Below are 19566 nucleotides of genomic sequence, written 5' to 3'. Positions count from 1 at the left end.
GAACTTTCAAAATATTTATTAGGATGCTATTTGTTTATTTCTTAAAATTTGCATTTTTTAAAAGATTTTGATGGATAACAGTTAATTTTTCTACATGCTCTGGTTGGACAATGTATAACCACTGGCTGAGAATAGGCGCTCGCTGGGTGTAGAAGAAGCAGGCGCAGCTAACAACAATCGAGCCACCTCAGCCACATTAGGATACTTATTTTCGTACTGTTTCCACCATTCAAAAACACTCAACACTAAATTGCAATTTCATCACTCACTGCGTTCCTTATTGAGTTCTTTGTTTTGGCATCCAGAACACTCCATAATGTTTGGGTTTCGTCATTGTCGAGATCATCTGGACTTTCCTCGCCATCACTATCATCAGTTTGAGTTTTTTCGCTTATTACAAGTCTTTCAATTTCATTTTGCAGTAGCATAACTCCCTTCTTTTTTTCATGGCTCTGCATTAAAACTGCCTTGTATCTGGGATCAACTAACATACTGAGGATGAAATATTTATCATTCCGGAAGTCCTTGAATCTTAATCGCAAGGCCTTGGAAAATATTTCCGCAATGTTTTCTGCAAGATCTTGTGGTAAGGAGCTTTGTCTCATTAATTCCGCTTGCAAGCAATGCAGAACTGGGAAAACCATGGACAATGTTGGGTAATCTTCAGCACTCAAATGCCTAGTTGCCTCCTCAAATGGTTTTAAAACTCTTATCAAGTTTTCAATGATTTTCCATTCCATTGTCGTTAACACATCATGCTCGAGATCAGTCAGAGCTTGAGATACTGGAGCTTTGAGTTCCAGAAGTCTTTCTAGCATGTAATATATACTGTTCCAGCGTGTATCTATATCCTGAATAAGTTTCTTATTCTTCTGCTCTTCACTACAAGTTGCTTGTTTTAATTTAAGCATGTTCGGCGCTATCGTACTGCGATTGAAATATCCTATAATTCCTCTACATTTAGCAAGGATGGCCCCAATTTGTAGAGATCCAGTGTCCCCTTGTAGGTTGTTCCAACAGTCTTTAATGGCTAGCTGCAACGTATGGCAGAAGCAAGGAATATGTATCCAGCTGGTATTTCTTATAGCAGCTACAATATTCAGTCCATTATCACTCACCACAAAACTACTTGTAATATCATCAAGTCTGCCAATTTCGAACGATTCCATTATGTTAGTTATAGCACTGCGAATGTTAACGGCTGTATGTTTTTCAGAAAATGGCATGACAGCAAGAGTGAAATAATTTCCTTTAAAATCCTTTCCAATGAAATGGCACGTAAGGCTTATGTAAGAGTCTCCAGTTTTGGATTTCCAAAAATCAGTTGTAAATGCTATTCCGTATATTCCATTTCTTGATTCTTCTTTCAGTTGAGTTTTAATATCATTTATCAATTCATTATATAAACCTGGTATGTGAGTTCTTTTAAACGAGGAACGACTAGGAATTTTATACCTTGGTTCAAGCTTTTCTATTAATCTTTTAAATCCAACATCCTCTACAACGGAATATGGTTGAAAGTCAATAGCGATCATCTCAGAAATGGATCTTCTTAAACTCAAGGCCTTTGGATGATCATTGGGAAATTGTTCTTTTTGCTGAGTAAAAGCTACAAGCGAAATTTGTTTTAACATTGGTTTTGTCTTAACTTCTTCGTTACACAGTTCTTTATACTTATCATGATGTTTAGTCTTTAAATGATTTCTCATACTGGAGGTATTTAGAGCTTTACAATTAATATTTCGCTGACATTAACTGCATTGTGCTGGTTAAGTATGTTAGCTTACCAGTAGTTGGTAATCATTGGCCCCTAATTCTAAAAACTCCCGAGTATTTAATGGTCTCCCAGTACCTTAATTAATCACATTGCTTGGACTTCCAGTACCAGCATGTTTTTCCCTAACTTAAGTTAAGGCGTGTCGGCGTCCACCAAAACCAGCTTGGTTTAACACGTAGCCCCTCTATTGTCCCCCTGAATATTTAAAACACCAAGACATTGCGTATAAGGTATTGTTTATTATTTTTCTAAAGTGTATTATTAGCTAAAAATGTGTTAGGGTCCATAATTGCTTTTCGTAGTTGCTTTATTTTGTTAAAGAATTTATTGGTGATTTAAGTAACTTAGCATTCATTTTTGTGATTTCATTTATTCACATATCTTTGGTTAATCTAAAAACAACTCAGGCATGCCGATCCAAAATCGACGCAAGGATAGTCAGTTTCACTGACTATTCCTTTAACACTATAGTGCGGGAAAAGCTGATATAAATTCCCATTTCGTGACTTTTTGAGTTACTGCGCTACACAAATTATTGAATTTTCCCCCGGAAAGTTTAAGCGTCGTTATAGCACTTTTTATTTCTGCTGATTAACTTTTTTATAGGGATGTCTAAAGGAAAACTAAAGTTCGACCTAGTTAATAACCCGTGGGCGGTTTTACCAAGAGTTGGGTCAGCGTTCTAATGATTGGCATTTTCCTTTGGCCTCATTATTTTTCAAGAAATCATTAGAATTTCCCAATCAAATTAATATGATTGAGGCGTTCGGCTATTTAAATGGAGTTCCAAGTGATATGATAGTTAACGCTTTGAAATTCAATTGTGGTGTTCTTCCTTACCGTGATCCTCTTCAAACAATAGAATATTTATGTAAATTGTGGGAGGAATGTCCGGAAACCACGACTTTAATTGGTAGTTTTTCATTGGAGCAAAATGCATACTGTTTTGTCGATGGAAATAAGTAATAATATGGGTGATACTTTTTAAATGTTTATTTTTAGTTTATTTTATTTAAAGTGCCATACTAATCGATTTTTTTTATGCTAAAACTACTATATGAAATTTAAAATATTTCCTTATTTAGGAGTGTCTGTTTCAACGTAAATAGTTCGGTATTTTGAAATGTTATCCATGGGTATTATCTTAAAAAATACGTGGAGTAGATAATTTTTTTCGGTTTAGAAATCTTGTATTTGGTTTTCCTAAATAGGCTCACGTTTTACATTTAATACAGTAGGTGCAGTATTTGGTTAGTTGGTTTATGTGTTTTGATAGCCTGGTGTGCCTTTTGACAGTTTTCTAATCACAAAAGTCAATTTGTTCTATTTTTTTATAATATCATTCGTAATTATTTTCTCGTTCATTACTACGATTTGATTTATGAAGGCGGTTCTTTTAGATTAATTTTATAATTTATATATTTAGGATGACACCTCTTCAAATTTACGAAATGAAAGCGTTATTAGGGATAAGGGCGCAAATTCCCAATTCTTCCCCAAAAAAGTAACTGTTAAATGCTATATTCACCTCGATTTTAACCTCGACGACCTTTATAAAAAATTCTCAAAGTGTGGTATCAATTTGGTACTTATATTTTTGTTTTTTATAATGTAGTAATTGATATTACTGACGACGGTGAATATGTTAGGTCAGCCGATGACGAAATGTTGTCACAGAGTCTTGAGGTTTTCGAGCAAGACGAACTAATAAAAAACCTTCTTGCGGAACTAGTGTAAGTGCTTTCTAGATTTAATTGCATTGGCTATAATTTCATTAGTCAAAAATCTCTTTTCGGGAGGAAGTGTTTGGTTTCTGGTTTTTCTAATGTTAAGAATTAGATCACCAAGCTTGCGTTTACTAATTGGTTTTATTTTCCATCTCCGTGTTTGTAGTTTGAAAGTTGGCAAAACCACGGTGAGCGTTAACGGACGAATTTGCGGTTGGGTTGGTTTTGGTTGTTCTTTACGTTAACGCTCATCGTCACGACGGTTTCAACTCAGTTTTATTGGAAATTTTGTTATTGTAATGTCGGAATGTTGAGTTTGTGTTATGGCGGTTGTAGGTGTTGAGTTTTTTGTTTGCGTTTTGTATGTATGGGTGCTTTCTCTCATACTTCGTTCTACCACAGAATCACCGACACTTATTACGCTTCAACGAAAATTAGACCTTCAGTTTTATCGGAAGCGTATATTTTTAATTAAGAGTATTACATTTTGGCTTTTATTTCAATAGAACAAGATTACGTGTGCAATTTAAATTATTGCATTGAATAAATTTCAATGTAGCGTCTTCTCTATTGATTATAAACAATAGGTTTCGAACTTGGGCCGTTCTGTTTGGCGAAATAATATTCTACCAAAGATATTTTCGTTAGAGGGTTTTTTAATCTTATCCAGCGGGTTTTTTTTATCAGTCGTATACTTTTATGATTTTATCTATTGTGCGTTTAGCGTATTTGAATTCTGGCGTAATGGTTTATTTATAACGATAATTTCGAGTTGTATACATCGGGCTCTTACATGTAATTTAATCTGGTTTTAACTGGGTTTTTACTATTTCGTAATTTATTTGAAACGTTTTCTTGACGGATTAAAATGTTTGATGCAGTTCATCAATTGGGTTTGTTTGTTTTTATTTTTAAAGAGCCCTAACTATTCCGTCTACTGTGTTTTGTTTTTCATTACACATGTTTTCAACTTTGGGTTTATTTATTTTGATTTAAATTTTACCCTTTGTCTTTCGAATTGTATTGTGTATCAGTCATGGCCTTTTATAGTTTTGTTTTTGTTTTTAGGGATATCGTTGAAAAAGAAGTTGACCAATGTACAGTAGTGATGGACCTGACACAAAATATTTTGAGAATTATATTAATGAATAAAGATGTTTGTTAATTGCTTTTGTAGAATATCTTTCACGAAATGGTTTATTTTTGGAGAAAATTTAGTAATAATTTGTTCCTTGATTGCGTTATAATATTTGTCTATTCGTTAATGTGACTATGAGGCCTGTTCGATTAGGTTATTATCATAAATGTTTTCGTTAACGCCTACCGTGGCGCCGGTTAAGTGTGTGTTTTGTATGTATGGGTGCTTTCTCTCCAACTGATCCTTCTTACTGACTTTTGGGACCGCCCGAAAAAATAAATTTCGATATAACGACAGGGAATTGAAAGATCGATTCCTTGTATTTATCGTGCGGGAAGAGGGAAATTATTTACTTCAATTCGGCCCAATTTGGACATAATTTTCACCCCCAAAGGAAAATATCGTCGTTTTAGCGCGTAGGGAATGAACTTATACCCCTCCGAGGAGAGGTAATATTACGGGCTTGACCGACTTGTTTTCATGTAAAATTATTCTAATCCGCTCGTTCTAATCAAGCACAATTGTAAACATTCCATTCACCAATATAATCATTCTGATTCTCCTTCAAATTTCTAATCTCGATTTAATCATACTAATCATTATAAAATCTTTTCAATCGGGATTTAATTAATTTAATCATGATTAAATCAGATAACCAATACATATTCTTAAAGAATTAATGAATACTAAGATAATTATATAACTGACTTCATCTAAATCAGTGGGAATCTTAATTTTTCAACAGCCCCTTTCTGAACCGCTAACCAGGCTGAAACGAAGAAGAGATCCAAATACTCGGCGCTTGAGTAAAATTATATGTTTAAAGCAATGGCCATCAAAACTCTTGGCTCCTTCGGTTTGGAACTGACCAACGCTATAGGTCGTAGGATTCGATCCGTCATTCAGTTTCCTACTTAATCTAGCACTTCGCCGTCGCGGTTCAACGAGGTAATGCCTCTTCGACACTGCACACCTTGCCACCGGGAACTTCCATGGATGACTATTAGGTCCATCTTCAGTTTTATTTTTTTTTTGGAAATTGTAAATTTGTCAGTAGTTCACAATTAAAACTCTCAAAATAATAACTACTTGGACTTAAAAAGCTAGAGAAGCACTGATTCTATGATCTGTATAAATTATATTTAATTCTTATGTATCGCACAAAATATATTTGAAAATAAGTTAATGTTAATTTTAAATACTTTTAAATAACGTGGGCTAGTTTTTATCTATGATATCAACACTATTACCAAAAGTATACAAGAAATCAAAAAAATAATTACAACGAGTTCTGTCGTCGTGGTACGTCCCTGTCTTTAGATTTATAAAAGAAATATTATTTGGGAGGGAGAATGAGTTCGACTTCGAGTCTAATAAGCCGCTTCTACAACAAGTTCTGACGCCGCCAGCCATTCCCGTCCAGCCGCAACCGCAGCCCGCCGTTCTGCCCAGTCGCAGCCGCCAGCAGCCGTTCCATCCATCCGCAGCCGCCGCTAGCCGTTCCATCCAGTCGCAGCAAGACCTTCCATCCAGCCGCAGCAAGCCGTTGCCGTCCAGCTGCAGCCATGTGGTTTGAATTTATATACCGGTGCTCCCAGCCGCAGCCATGTGATCAGAATTTATATACCGGTGCTCTAAACCGCCGCAGCTAGCCGTTTCATTATTTATAATTCCCTTGACCGCTGGGTGGTCCTCCCGTGGGTCACCTGAGTAGAGGTAGATCAGCCAACTTCAATCACGCGCGACCCCGAAAATCGCTCACTGGACAGAGAGAAGGATTATAACCTGGAGGACGAGATAATCAGTCTGATATCTTATCTCGTCCTCCAGGTCACAATCCCTAGAATCTCTCTCTGTTCCCCCCCTCAAATGATACATTCACTAAGCCTACATGCTAAACCTAAATTTATCACTAAGCCTACTAAACCAAATTTTCTCAATATGGTTAAATAAATTCTCAATATAAACGCTTTTTCAATATGCAAATTGTTTGGAAAATTGTTTAAAATATATATATATATATATATATATATATATATATATATATATATATATAGTTTACTACAAAATTAAAATAGTAACTTACTTTCTACGCTAATCTTACCCCATACAGGACCTAATTTAGGCTTAAATTTCTGTCTAATATAAAAGAACACCTAAAAATTTCATTTTCATTTTAAATATAGTAAAATAATGTATGAAAATAGAAACTTACTATTTTCTCTTTGACGGTCGGAAATCCTTAAGCCTATGCCGTAAAATAGAGTTGACGAACGGCTGAAAACGGAGCAAAAACTGCGTGACCTTTAATGACAATTCCCTAGGACTGAAAGAAAGAACGCTATGGGACGTGAAGATAAGACTCTTAAGATTAAAAGTTATTGAGATATCGAAACTGCAGCTAAGAAATGATCCCCATTGGTTGATGACTACACTGACGTCATGTGTTGAAAAACCCCCCTATTGTTTTAAATATAGTAAAATAATGTATGAAAATAGAAACTTACTATTTTCTCTTTGACGGTCGGAAATCCTTAAGCCTATGCCGTAAAATACATCCGACGAACAGCTGAAAACGGAGCAAAAAACTGCGTAACCTTCCTCGACAATTCCCCAGGACTGAAAGAAAGAACGCTATGTGACGTGTAGATAAGGCTCTTGAGATTATTCCCCATTGCTAAAAGTTCAGTTATCAATCGTACGCGCACACAGAAAAATGAAAGTCACGTGAGAATCGGTACGTCACGGGAAATAGGGGAAGTGTCCTCACTTGAGTCCTTTTATCAATAGATTTAATTACTGATTATTTCAAAGTTTAGATGGCGCCATGGTTCTAAATACAGTAAGTCCTAAATAAAATATGGTAATGGTATGCAATAAAGAACGCAAAATCGAATTTAAAGGTTAATTATAGTAGTAGGATTTTTTTTCGAATGCGTTGGTTCATTTTCCTCAGTTCTACTACGTTTTTCAGTAGGAGAAGTAAACGCTACGATGTTGTTAGACTCGAGTTGTGACGAAGAACACCAGATAATACAGCAAGAATTTCTTCTACTTCAGTATCTCCCTCTTTTCGATCTACAAAGTAAAAGTAAATAGAAATGAAATATAAGGTTTCTTAGGAGAGTGATTAAATATTAATAGCAATAATAATAATAAATGGACTTACATTGATGTAGTCTTTAGAAATAGTACCAAGCTTTAAGAAAATATTTCCAATAGACGCTTGATTTGCTAAAAAACATCTAAATAACCTTTCCCAGGGTTGGGAACAATTTTCTGTTTAAACCAATTTTTATAATTACTAATAATTATAAGTGATGTCCTAAAGAAAAATGTTTTTCCTTTGACAATACTATTTTTAACTGAAAACCTAAGAATAGTTTTAGTTACAAACATTTCAATTTTGGCTTCCATTTTTTATAAAAATATAGAAAAACTACAGCTGATCAAAATAAAAAGTCCTAGACGATGTTCAACGTTTTACTTTTCAGAGAGGGAAAGATAAGAGAAGAGTGAATAAATTTACAAAGGACACTAGCATTTTTTACTAGAATCAGAAATCACTTGAGATAATAAATTCGGGAATTTTCTACTCGGAACATGTCAAATTGTCGTGAAATCGTAGAATAAGAGGACTTATAATCAGAGAAAAAGTATAGTTAGAAATACGTTGGTATAGATAATTAATTGTTTGGTAGAGTTTTCAACACAGTACTTTAAGTCGATGATTAAACATATCCTTTCCGGCCAAATACCGAAATTGTGTACGTCATTCAGAAAAAAGGACCAGATAAAATGTTCCATATACGTAGCGAAATACACTTTAGAAATGCATATGCGTGGAATGAAATTAATTAATTTTTCGCCATTTTAATAAATAAGATAACAGTGATAAATAGTTTGCGGGTATAAAAAGGGGTTTATTATTAAAAATGTGACACAGTATTTAGAAAGTTTCCCATTCGGATTGTTTTCGATGAACTAGTTACTTGAGAATCGGTACGTCACGAGCCCCTATCGAGAATTTTTGGTACTATGAAATAAATATTACAATGAAATTTATTTTATCTTATTCTTATCATAACTACTAACGATAAAGTTCATTACCAATAAATTGCTAAACTAGTATTTCATTTCATAATAATATACCAGCTAAAATTAAAAGGTCTTAACTAATTTGGAAAATGAATACATTCATATGCTACTGATGATAAATACGAGCTTGACTAATCGACACACCGACACACCGTACACACCCGTCACACTTTTTTCCCCTCAACTCCCAGACTAAAAAACACACCTTACACACCGTACACACCCGACACACCGGTTTTCTCTCTCGTTCGTAACGACTTATTTCCCAACACAGACAATGGTTCACAGTGTTTCAACAACATACTCGCATTCCTTCGTTGTTAAGCGATTCGATCTACCAATTGAAAAAAGGTGTGTACGGTGTGTATCGGAAAATAATACACACCTTTTCTAAGCGACTAAACGACACACCGACACACCCGACACACTTTTTTGTTTCCGTCTTCGTAGAGACCGACGAATTGGAAAAAGGTGTGTACGGTGTGTATCGAAAATAACACACCTTTTCCCAATAGCCTAAAGCTGTGTTACGTACAATCGTAAGTAATTATCTCCATAAGTATGACACAGATTGAAGCTGTGAAACATACATTCATAAGTAAGAATATCCATAAGTATGACACTGAATAAAGCTGTGAAACGTACAATCATAAGTAATTATATCTATAGGTAGACACTAAATGGAGTTAAGAATGGTGTGTTGAACGTACAATCATAAAAACAATGTCCAATAAGTATGATACTTAGTGAAATTTAATATCAATTAGCGATGGTTATAAATGACGCTGTACGAGTCTTTGTCTTCGGTAGAGATCGACGAATTGGAAAAAGGTGTGTACGGTGTATCGCAAAATACACACCTTTTCTAATTGACTAAACGACACACCGACACACCGTACACACCCGACACACTTTTTGGTTTCCGTCTTCGGTAGAGATCGGCGAATTTGAAAAAGGTGGGTACACACCTTTTCCCAATAGCCTAAAGCTGTGTTACGTACAATCATAAGTAATTTACTCCATAAGGATAACTCTGAATGAAGCTGTGAAACGTACAATCATAAGTAACAATGTCCATAAGTATGATACTAACTGAAGCTGGGTAATGTACAATCATAAATAACATCAAATCATTTAGCGATGGTATTAAATGACGTTGTAAGAGTTTTGGTTAAATATAATTATTATTTAAATTGCTTAATGTATTAATAAAGGTCATTCAACAATCTGACTTTTACTTTATTCAGAGGGATAATAATCATATCAGAGCTAGCGTTGACATATCCTTAAAATAAAATTATCCTTCCATGGATAAAACCATTATTGAAATTCATTTGATTACCTATATAAACTCATTTCTAGCGAGAAACGCACCCTACTGGAAAACTATAAATTTTCTTCTTCTGAAAAATCTGAAAAACGTTGATCCACCATAATTATGTTCATACACCCATTAATCGCAATTATCCGAATTTAAAATTTCGTGTTTCACCGAGACAGATATAGAATAAATTTGTATTATCTCATTTAGGTGTTCATTCCATATGTCGGTAATGAACTGTTGTTAGCGTAGTAGAGGGATTTTGTTTTAATCAACATCGGGACCAATAACGCACGATTTAAAAATGGTGGGATAATTCTTCGAATTTAAATCACAAACTTTGTATGTTATCTGGCTATCCAACGTCATATGGTTCACTAATTACCTTGATAGATATGCTTCCTCCATAATAAAACCCAGTCATACCTTTTCTCCGTCTTAATTTACGCCTTCGAAAGCCGACGAGTGTGAGACCACAAGGTTTGGGTGTGTAAATCCATCAGGTGAATACCTCTACATTGACTAAAAGACACACCACACACTCGTCGCCTGAAAGCAAAAACGACGTAACTTGGCGGAGAAAAATGATTTAAATGTTTTTATGCATCTGTCAAATCAAATAATAACATTTGGTCCTTGGAAGTTGGTATTTAATTAATATAGTTTCCTAAGAACATGTAGACCAATTTTAAAAATCTTTGGAGCATTAGTATAGTTTTAATCGAATTACTTTTTAACGCAAATCCACGTAACTGGGTTTTGTTACATTTAACTATCATAGATTATTAGTAATAAAGTGGTAACTCCTAGATTAATAGTTAAAAAGGCAGGACTGGAAGGTAATTTTTCCACAGTATCGTTAACTTCATTTCTCATAAAAATTTCAATACTTTTCCGTTGCTTTTTGTAAACAATACATTTATCCATCATTGTTTTACGAAACCGTTCCATTTCAAGTCAGCTAATAGACATTTCCCGCTTCCTCTAATTCATTAATATCTGCTAAATGAAACTGTTGGTCTTGTTCCATCTCCTCTGTACCGATATCAGTTAAACAATAAAAGTTGAACAACTATATGTCTTAAAGCAGAAAAGAAGAAACCCAAATGAAATATATACCTCGAGCACAAGATGGAATAGGGCCCCACTGGCTTCTCATTCTTCAATTTCATAGTCATCTTCCCAGTCTTGAGAACCTGAACCTAAAGAAATTATTCATTACTTAAAAAAACGCATTGTTTAATTTATAACATTAATTATATTACTTATTTCATCTTTCCGATTATTTTTTTGACAATAAAGAGTGATTCATTTTCAAAACGAATTCACAACACTGTTCCGCCTCGAATTCCGACCTGAAAACAAGCTGTGATGGAAAGTTAGCGGTCGACGCATAAAATTAATTGTTTATGCATTGAAAGGGCAAGACATATTTAGTTACGAGTTTCTGTAAAAGCTAATTTATATTAATTAATATTAATGATTAAAGAGTTCGACTTTCACCTCCGACAGACTATACACACCCGCCATACCGACACACTATACACACTGGTCATAACTTTTCTCCGCGCGTATTTTACGGCTTCGTAAACCCGCGAGGGAAAGCCGCTAATCTGGCGGTGTGAGACCCTGAGGTTTTGGTGTGTAAATCAATCGGGCCGAATTTGTCATACCTCTACATTGACTAAAAGACACACCACACACTCGTCGCCTGAAAGCAAAAACGACGTAACTTGGCGGAGGTCATTTTGAGAAAAAAATTAAATGTTTAGATTCATCTGTCAAATCAAATAATAACATTTGGTCCTTGGAAGTTGGTATTTAATTAACATAGACGTGTCCTAAGAACATGTAGACTAATTCTAAAAACCTTTCGAGCATTTTTATAGTTTTAAATCGAATTACTTTTAAAAGAAAAATCCACGTAACTAAAGTTATATGGGTTTTATTACAATAAACTATCATAGATTATTAGTAATAAAGTGGTAACTCCTAGAATAATAGTTAAAAAGGCAGGACTGTGGTCGTTAAAAAAATTTGCATAAAAAATTCAAAACTGATCAAATACCAGAATGATTTATTTATTTTCATTAAAATAACTTTTTTATAACGAGTTTAAGATACAATCAAAATAAATATTTATGTAGTTACATTTTTATCAACGTGACTTAAATAAATATGCTACAGCGACTTATTCTTTCCGAAGTTCTCGATCTTCCAATGTTCCTAAACTGAGATAAAATTGAGCTACACAGTTCTAAGAGATCTTTTACCTTTCCACGGTCAACTTTGTACCGAGACGTTAGCTTGTGAGTGCAACTGTCTGGAAGGTAATTCCTTTTTTAAGAATGGACACTACATTTGGTTCCACATCATCGTTAATTTCATTGCTCATGAAAATTTCAATACTTTTCCGTTGCTTTTTGTAAACAATACATTTATCCATCATTGTTTTACGAAACCGTTCCATTTCAAGTCAGCTAATAGACATTTCCCGCTTCCTCTAATTCATTAATATCTGCTAGATGAAACTGTTGGTCTTGTTCCATCTCCTCTGTACCGATATCAGTTAAACAATAAAAGTTGAACAACTATATGTCTTAAAGCAGAAAAGAAGAAACCCAAATGAAATATATACCTCGAGCACAAGATGGAATAGGGCCCCACTGGCTTCTCATTCTTCAATTTCATAGTCATCTTCCCAGTCTTGAGAACCTGAACCTAAAGAAATTATTCATTACTTAAAAAAACGCATTGTTTAATTTATAACATTAATTATATTACTTATTTCATCTTTCCGATTATTTTTTTGACAATAAAGAGTGATTCATTTTCAAAACGAATTCACAACACTGTTCCGCCTCGAATTCCGACCTGAAAACAAGCTGTGATGGAAAGTTAGCGGTCGACGCATAAAATTAATTGTTTATGCATTGAAAGGGCATGACATATTTAGTTACGAGTTTCTGTAAAAGCTAATTTATATTAATTAATATTAATGATTAAAGAGTTCGACTATCACCTCCGACACACTATACACACCGGTGATAACTTTTCTCTGCGCGGATTTTATGGCTTCGTAAACCCACGAGGGAATGCCCGCGCTGCCGCGAATCTGGCGGTGTGACCAAAGACTATGAAACCTTTCATAGTCTTTGGTGTGACCGTGTGAGATCGCGAGGTTTGGGTGTGTAAGTCCAGCGGGCGAATTTGACATACCTCTACATTGACTAAAAGACACACCACTCACTCGTCGCCTGAAAGCAAAAACGACGTAACTTGGCGGAGGTCATTTTGTGACAATATTAAATGTTTAGATGCATCAGTTCTGTCAAATCAAATAATAACATTTGGGCCTTGAAGTTGGTATTTAATTAATATAGACGTGTCCTAAGAACATGTAGACTAATTCTAAAAACCTTTCGAGCATTTGTATAGTTTTAAATCGAATTACTTTTAAAAGAAAAATCCACGTAAGTAAAGTTATATGGGTTTTGTTACATTAAACTATCATAGATTATTAATAATAAAGTTGTAACTCCTAGATTAATGGTTAAAAAGGCAGGACTGTGGTAGTTAAAAAAATTAGCTTAAAATCTTCAAAACTGATCAAATACCAGAATGATTTATTTATTTATTTTAATTAAAAGAACATTTTTATAACGATTGAGTTTAAAATTCAATCAAAATAAATATTTATGTAGTTACATTTTAATCAACGTGACTTTAATGAATATACTATAGCGACTTATTCTTAACGATGTACTCGATCTTTAAAATGTTCTTAAACCGAGATAAAATTAGTCCATGGCGTTGGCATGTAACGACACAGTTCTAAGAGATCTTTTACCTTTCCACGGTCAACTTTGTACCGAGACGTTAGCTTGTGAGTGCAACTTTCTGGAAGGTAATTCCTTTTTTTAAGAAAGGACACTACGTTTGGTGAAAATTTCAATTCTTTTCCGTTGCTTTTTGTAAACAATCCATTTAGAATTTGATATTCCTCGAAACGCGTTCCCCTTGAGATTTTTCCTGAAAGTTAAAAAAATCCTGGTTTTTTGGGGTTTCTCCAAGGATTTTATATTTTTCTAAAAATATAGAATCCTTGATTTCTCATTCTCTTACGAGACCGTGTAGACTTTTGGTCTTCGGTAGAGATCGGCAAATTCGAAAAAGGTGTGTACGGTGTGTATTGCAAAATATACACCTTTACTAATTGTCTAAACTATACAGTGAGAGACCTTACACACTTTTTGGTTTCCGTCTTCGTTGATAAAACTAATGTTAATGACTCACAGTGCCGTAACTAGCTTTTCTTGGGCCCTGTGCAAAGGTCAATTTTTGGGCCCCTTATTTCTTGGGTAAATTACTAAGACCATCACAAAACGAATTGTGAAGGGAAAATAATTAAGATCTGAAATTTTATGGCAGAAGTTTGTGGGCGTGATGTTCGATGGTGAGAATAATGGTGGCTCTATGCATACACATTTTAAAATGTAATGCCATTTTTAACATAGCTCCAAGTCAAATTATAGAGGGTAATATTTCTATTTTATAATTTCATGGCCCTTTTTCGATATTTCCCACCAAAATTATATCTGATTTAAATTATTTGAACTAAATAATTTAAATATTGATGCTTGCTCGTAGTGTCGTAGGCATTATGTCGTAGCTAAGCTCCGCCTTGATTAAAGGGAAACACTTGTTGTACTTTCCAATATTTCAACAAGCACTATATAAACAAACATGCAGGTCCTGGGCTCTTGGGAATATTACTTATTTATAAATGACAATGGTCTGCCAAGCCGTGACGACTTATGCACAGACACGTAGGTACAAGGATGTTTACTGAGTACAATAGGTGGTTTTTTTTCGCCTGTTCTGGGTTTTTTGAGCAGGTTAAAAAGTGTAGCCATATGACGTCATTTTACTACAATTCTGTCTTGACGAAAAAAACGAATTGGAGTAGAAAGGGAGTAGTTAAAAGTTAAAGGTTATTTATAAAAAGTTTCCTATCATATTTTCGTGAAACGAAATTTAAGCAGACGACAAAACTAGATTACTCCCTCTACACCTCCTTTCAAGGAGGAGTAAAAAGTGTAACCCTAATACTCCGGAACAAGCGAACAAAATTCGGGACAGGGTAAATCTTACCCCGAGAACAGGCGAATAAAACGTTTTAGGGTAAAAACTTTACACTTTTTGTCCCCGGACAAGCGAAAAAAAACCACCTAATGAATTAAAATCAACAAAAAACAAAAACAAAAAAACAAGGATACAAAACAAGTGAAATAAGAAAAAAAAACAAAAGCAAGAGAAAAATACACAATAATGGGCCGAATATAGTCAAACAGGGGGGGTGTCACGAAGAGGTTAGTAAATGGTCACTTAAAGAGGAATGACATTGCAAATAGTCGGTAATCGAAACAATAGATTGTGGGAGAGCGTTCCAATCATTAACAACTGAGTGGGAGAAAAAATGTAACCGGCGAGTGGTTCTCGCCCGTGGTTTGACTAGTTTGAGGGAGTGGCTCCTGGTTCGAGAACCAGAGTCAAGGGAAAAATAGTCCGAAAAGCCCAGAACCAGATTCTTGTGGAAAAATTTGTGAAGTAAGCATAAATTGTTGAGTTTATGTCGAATCATGACTTGTTGAATATTTAGAGCCTTTGCTCGAGCGGGGGCGGAGTGGGCCGAGACTTTGTTAGCCAATTTAGTAAATTGGTTCTGGGCTTTTTGGAGCGAATGTTGGTCAGTCTCCAAGTATGGAGACCATACTGGAGAACAATAATCGAAAATGGGAAGTGCCAGGGAGTTGTAGAGAGATTTTACCAACAGGAGAGTGGAAGCACAAAATACGGCGGATCAGCCCAGCCACAGCTCGGACACGTTTGGCGACCTTGTTAGTGTGGATGGAAAATTTCAATGAGGGGTCAACTTGAATACCTAGGTCCCGTTCAGACAGAGTGGTATTGAGCGGTGTGCCATTGATATGGTAAACAAAGTGGGGGTTCTTATGCCCTAGGTGGAGGACAAGCATTTAGTCTCATTAAAGGCAAGTCCACGCGATTTTGCCCAGTGGTAAGCCCTGTCCAAATCAGCTTGGAGCTCCTGACAGTGGGACACGCTCCGAAGTTTCTGGAAGAGTTTGGAGTCGTCCGCAATTTCCTTGAAGATTTTCCATTGAAGCTTCTATTAAACTATAGTTGAAGTAAGTTAATAAACTATATAAAAATATACTTTAATGTCTACTTTATTTATTGTATTGTTTGTAGAATAACCCCTAGTTATTTATCGATGGTTGGAGCACGGACTTGGAGTTACTGGTGTGTAAGTATAGTTTGCACCTTGTTTGCACCCACCAAATAAATTTCGTATATAAAAAATAAAATATATTGCTACCAGTTTTCCAAAGACTATATAAGCTATGTAAGAATTAATTAGTCTTGGCAGTTTTCTTGTTGCTTGCTGGCTTGCCTCGCTCATTTAGCTTGTCATCTTATCAAGTTTATTTAGTTTCTTCCTTGGACAAAAATTGCATTTTCAACTTTAAAATCTGGGTAAGCTTTGAATAAAATTAGTGACGAAGTTTTCGTGTTATTGAATAAATTTAACAACAAATTTTATTATTTGTAAGTTGAAACTATCTAAGCCTTTGTCGCAAAATTTCGGCGGCAAATGGCAACTTTGATAAAGGAATATAATACTAGTATATTCCTTTATCCAAGATGGCAAATGCTTCGTTACGACGATAGTCACACCATAATAGTCTTAAGTCGAAAATTAATTAAGTCTTAATTTTTTCGCCTTGAAGGCCTATCGGTCGAAGTACCGCCCCTTTTCCCACATTAAATCTTAGTCCCCCCCCCCTTCTTGGTCTCATTACTGTTTCGCGTTTTTACTGTTAAGTCACTGATCAGCTTCAGAAATTTCTGATCAACAAAATACACAGGCTAAAACTAATCATGTTGTTTTGAAATACACTGAAAATGGCCAACTTTCGTTTTCCCGCCAAAACAGTAAATTAACATTTATGAATTTTTTGGAAAATAGCTGCAGCCTACATTGCTGCTCCTGGAAATTGCTTCGTATTTTCGGTAACAGTCACTAAGCTTTTAATTTCATAAGAATTGTACTATGAAAGGCTGGATGGTTTTATTAATCTGTTGCCATCCTGAAGTATTATGGCCTATAGTTTTCTAGTCAAACTTATAAAATCTTAATTAAAATTCGCAACACCATTTATTCAAAATTTTTATAACTCCTTAGTTCTCCCCCTAGTTGGTTTACGCTTCTCTAATGGAAACCTCATAGAGAGGAGTATGTCCATCCGGTGATTGAGAATTTCATTCTCAATCACCGGAAGGACACAAAGAGCTTGGCTCCCGCCGTTCACCCGCGCCTCTCCCGTTCCTCCCCCACCCGCGCCTCTCTCTCTCAATCACCAGAATTTCTAATCACCAGATTCTCCTTCACGGGTTGCTTTCCCCCATCTCAATCACCAGAATTTCTAATCACCAGATTCTCCCGTTCACGGGTTGCTTTCCCCCAACCCCCCATTCACTGGATACTTTATCTCTCGTTCACCAGCTCCTTTCCCCCATTGCGTTCACCCCTTCTAATCACCAGTTGCTTTCCCCCATCCTCATTCTCCAGAATTTGTTTTCCTCGTGCAGATATCTGGAGATTAGATTTTTACCCGTTTGCTTATCGCTTCAGAACCCCTTAATTTCTAATCTCTAGGCAATAATAATAACAAGTTATTTTCAATTTAATTAATTTTTTATTTTATTTTAGAACTTTGTTTACATGTTAGTAGGTACTATCAGATATTCCATTAGATGGTTATCTTGTGCATTACACAATGAAAACAAATTAAAGTAGCTAAGTTTACAGGTTAATTGATTATCTACGAGTAAATTAGTAAAATCTTGTAGTACTTCCGAGGGTGATTTAAAACAGCCAAAATAAGATTTTACTTGATGGTACGAATTAAATTGATCTGGGTACAAAAATAAACCCTCGAAAGGTTTTCCATATAATAATTCGTGAATTTTTTTAAGGTTTTTAACAATAGCTAAGTACATGCATTCGATAACATTTTTATGTTCGTTTAAAAGATTTATTTGAAACCGAATAAAATCAATTTTTTTTTGGAACTCACCGATTTCGCGAGCTCCCAGATCCAGAACATGACCGTAGGCAGAGTTCAATTTGATGTTGTTGGTAGTGGCGACGACGGATACGTTGTTGTCGTGATAGTCGATGATGTTGTGGGTTAGAGACGATGCTCCGGTTTGCGTAGCGGCGAAAAGCTCTCCCCAAAGAGAGAGTAGATTGGTGAAAGCTTCGGAGGTCAGGAACAGAATATTTTCGTTCGATTTTTTGAAGAAGAGAACTTGTAATTTTGATCCGTCGAAACCAAAAGAAATGTAGACTGATCCTCCTAACGTGATTTTTATGTTGATACGTCTTTCTTGGCCCCTGCGTTTGGATACGGTATGCGTCTCGGCTATAGAAAATTAAAATGTTAAGCCTTTGTCTATTGAAATAGTAATAGTATTAATAAAATAATGCTTACCAATAGATCGTTTTTCCATGTTTACGGTAGATGAGGAGAGCAAAGCGTATGCACTTCTTTTCAGTTCAGCGTCTCAGAGAGAAATGACGCATGGGAGATTAATCAGTTCCTATCTTGTTGAGATTAATTCATCACGTGATCTAAACTTCAAATAACCCTCAAATTCTATCGGCTCTCTCTCTCTCTCTCTGAGATAACAGTTCTAGACACTCGAAATTAAACCGTCCCGTGCTCGAAACTGCCTCTAATTATTCCCATTGACGTCACATATTAATCCACTTGGAAGAAGAAAAAAAACCCATTGTAGTTTCCTCTCGAGAGCTTGTGATGCAATCATATCCTAGAAAACAATACAATTAATAGAAATTAACATAAAATTAGTATACTTTTAATACCATTTTGTGAACTACAGTGAAAAAAGTTACAATTTTACGGTAGAAACGTTTTCAAAATACCACAAAATGAACTCAAATAAGAAAATTGTAATTAAAATAATCACTACGGCTATAATTTTAGAAGGTTGTTTCAGGACGGTGATTATGGCAGATGTTTGTACTTCAGTGTCCATATCGGAAATGAAGTTAAATGGAATATTTTGCGTAAATAAGTATAAATTTTAGCATAACCCTAATATATTCTCGAGAACTGAACAAGTTCTTTGGGAATAAGAGATAAGCTTACTATCTTCCCCTAGGCCCTATATAAGGGGGGTGCCTGAACCGGGGGAACGTCACTCTATTGTTGTTCTTTGTGCGTCTAGTACCAGGATTTTTGAAGCGCGCTCTCTCTCTCTACGTAAGTTTATTTTGATTTTTTTTTATCGTAATTTTTTTGAATAAGGTTTAAGTAAATCGGCATTAAAATGAAAGGTGTACAATACCCAGAAATTAATTTAGTTGATACCCCGGAAATGATTATAATCGACT

General features: G+C 35.2%; 2 protein-coding genes across 2 annotated transcripts; both read right to left on the bottom strand.

Moving 5' to 3' along the window:
• Positions 1-245: 245 nt before the first annotated feature.
• Positions 246-1709, bottom strand: LOC149933841 (zinc finger BED domain-containing protein 4-like). Its single transcript, XM_090180745.1, has one exon. It carries the CDS (start codon positions 1707-1709, stop codon positions 246-248), a length of 1464 nt encoding a protein of 487 aa, XP_090036871.1.
• A 16155-nt stretch (positions 1710-17864) lies between these two features.
• LOC149933840 (uncharacterized) lies at positions 17865-18703 on the bottom strand. The gene is made up of 2 exons (XM_090180740.1): positions 18641-18703; positions 17865-18571 (listed from the first exon to the last, which is right to left on the bottom strand). The coding sequence occupies exons 1-2, from the start codon at positions 18657-18659 to the stop codon at positions 17865-17867; spliced, it is 726 nt and encodes a 241-aa protein (XP_090036866.1). The 5' UTR covers positions 18660-18703.
• Between the last annotated feature and the right edge of the window lie 863 nt (positions 18704-19566).

The sequence above is a fragment of the Leiobunum rupestre genome, chromosome 7 (assembly GCF_980474605.1).
Source record: "Leiobunum rupestre chromosome 7, qqLeiRupe1.1.hap1, whole genome shotgun sequence".
NCBI classification, from domain to species: domain Eukaryota; kingdom Metazoa; phylum Arthropoda; class Arachnida; order Opiliones; family Sclerosomatidae; genus Leiobunum; species Leiobunum rupestre.
The sequence above is the reverse complement of the archived record's forward strand: the minus strand, read 5'-3'. Positions and strand labels throughout refer to the sequence as shown.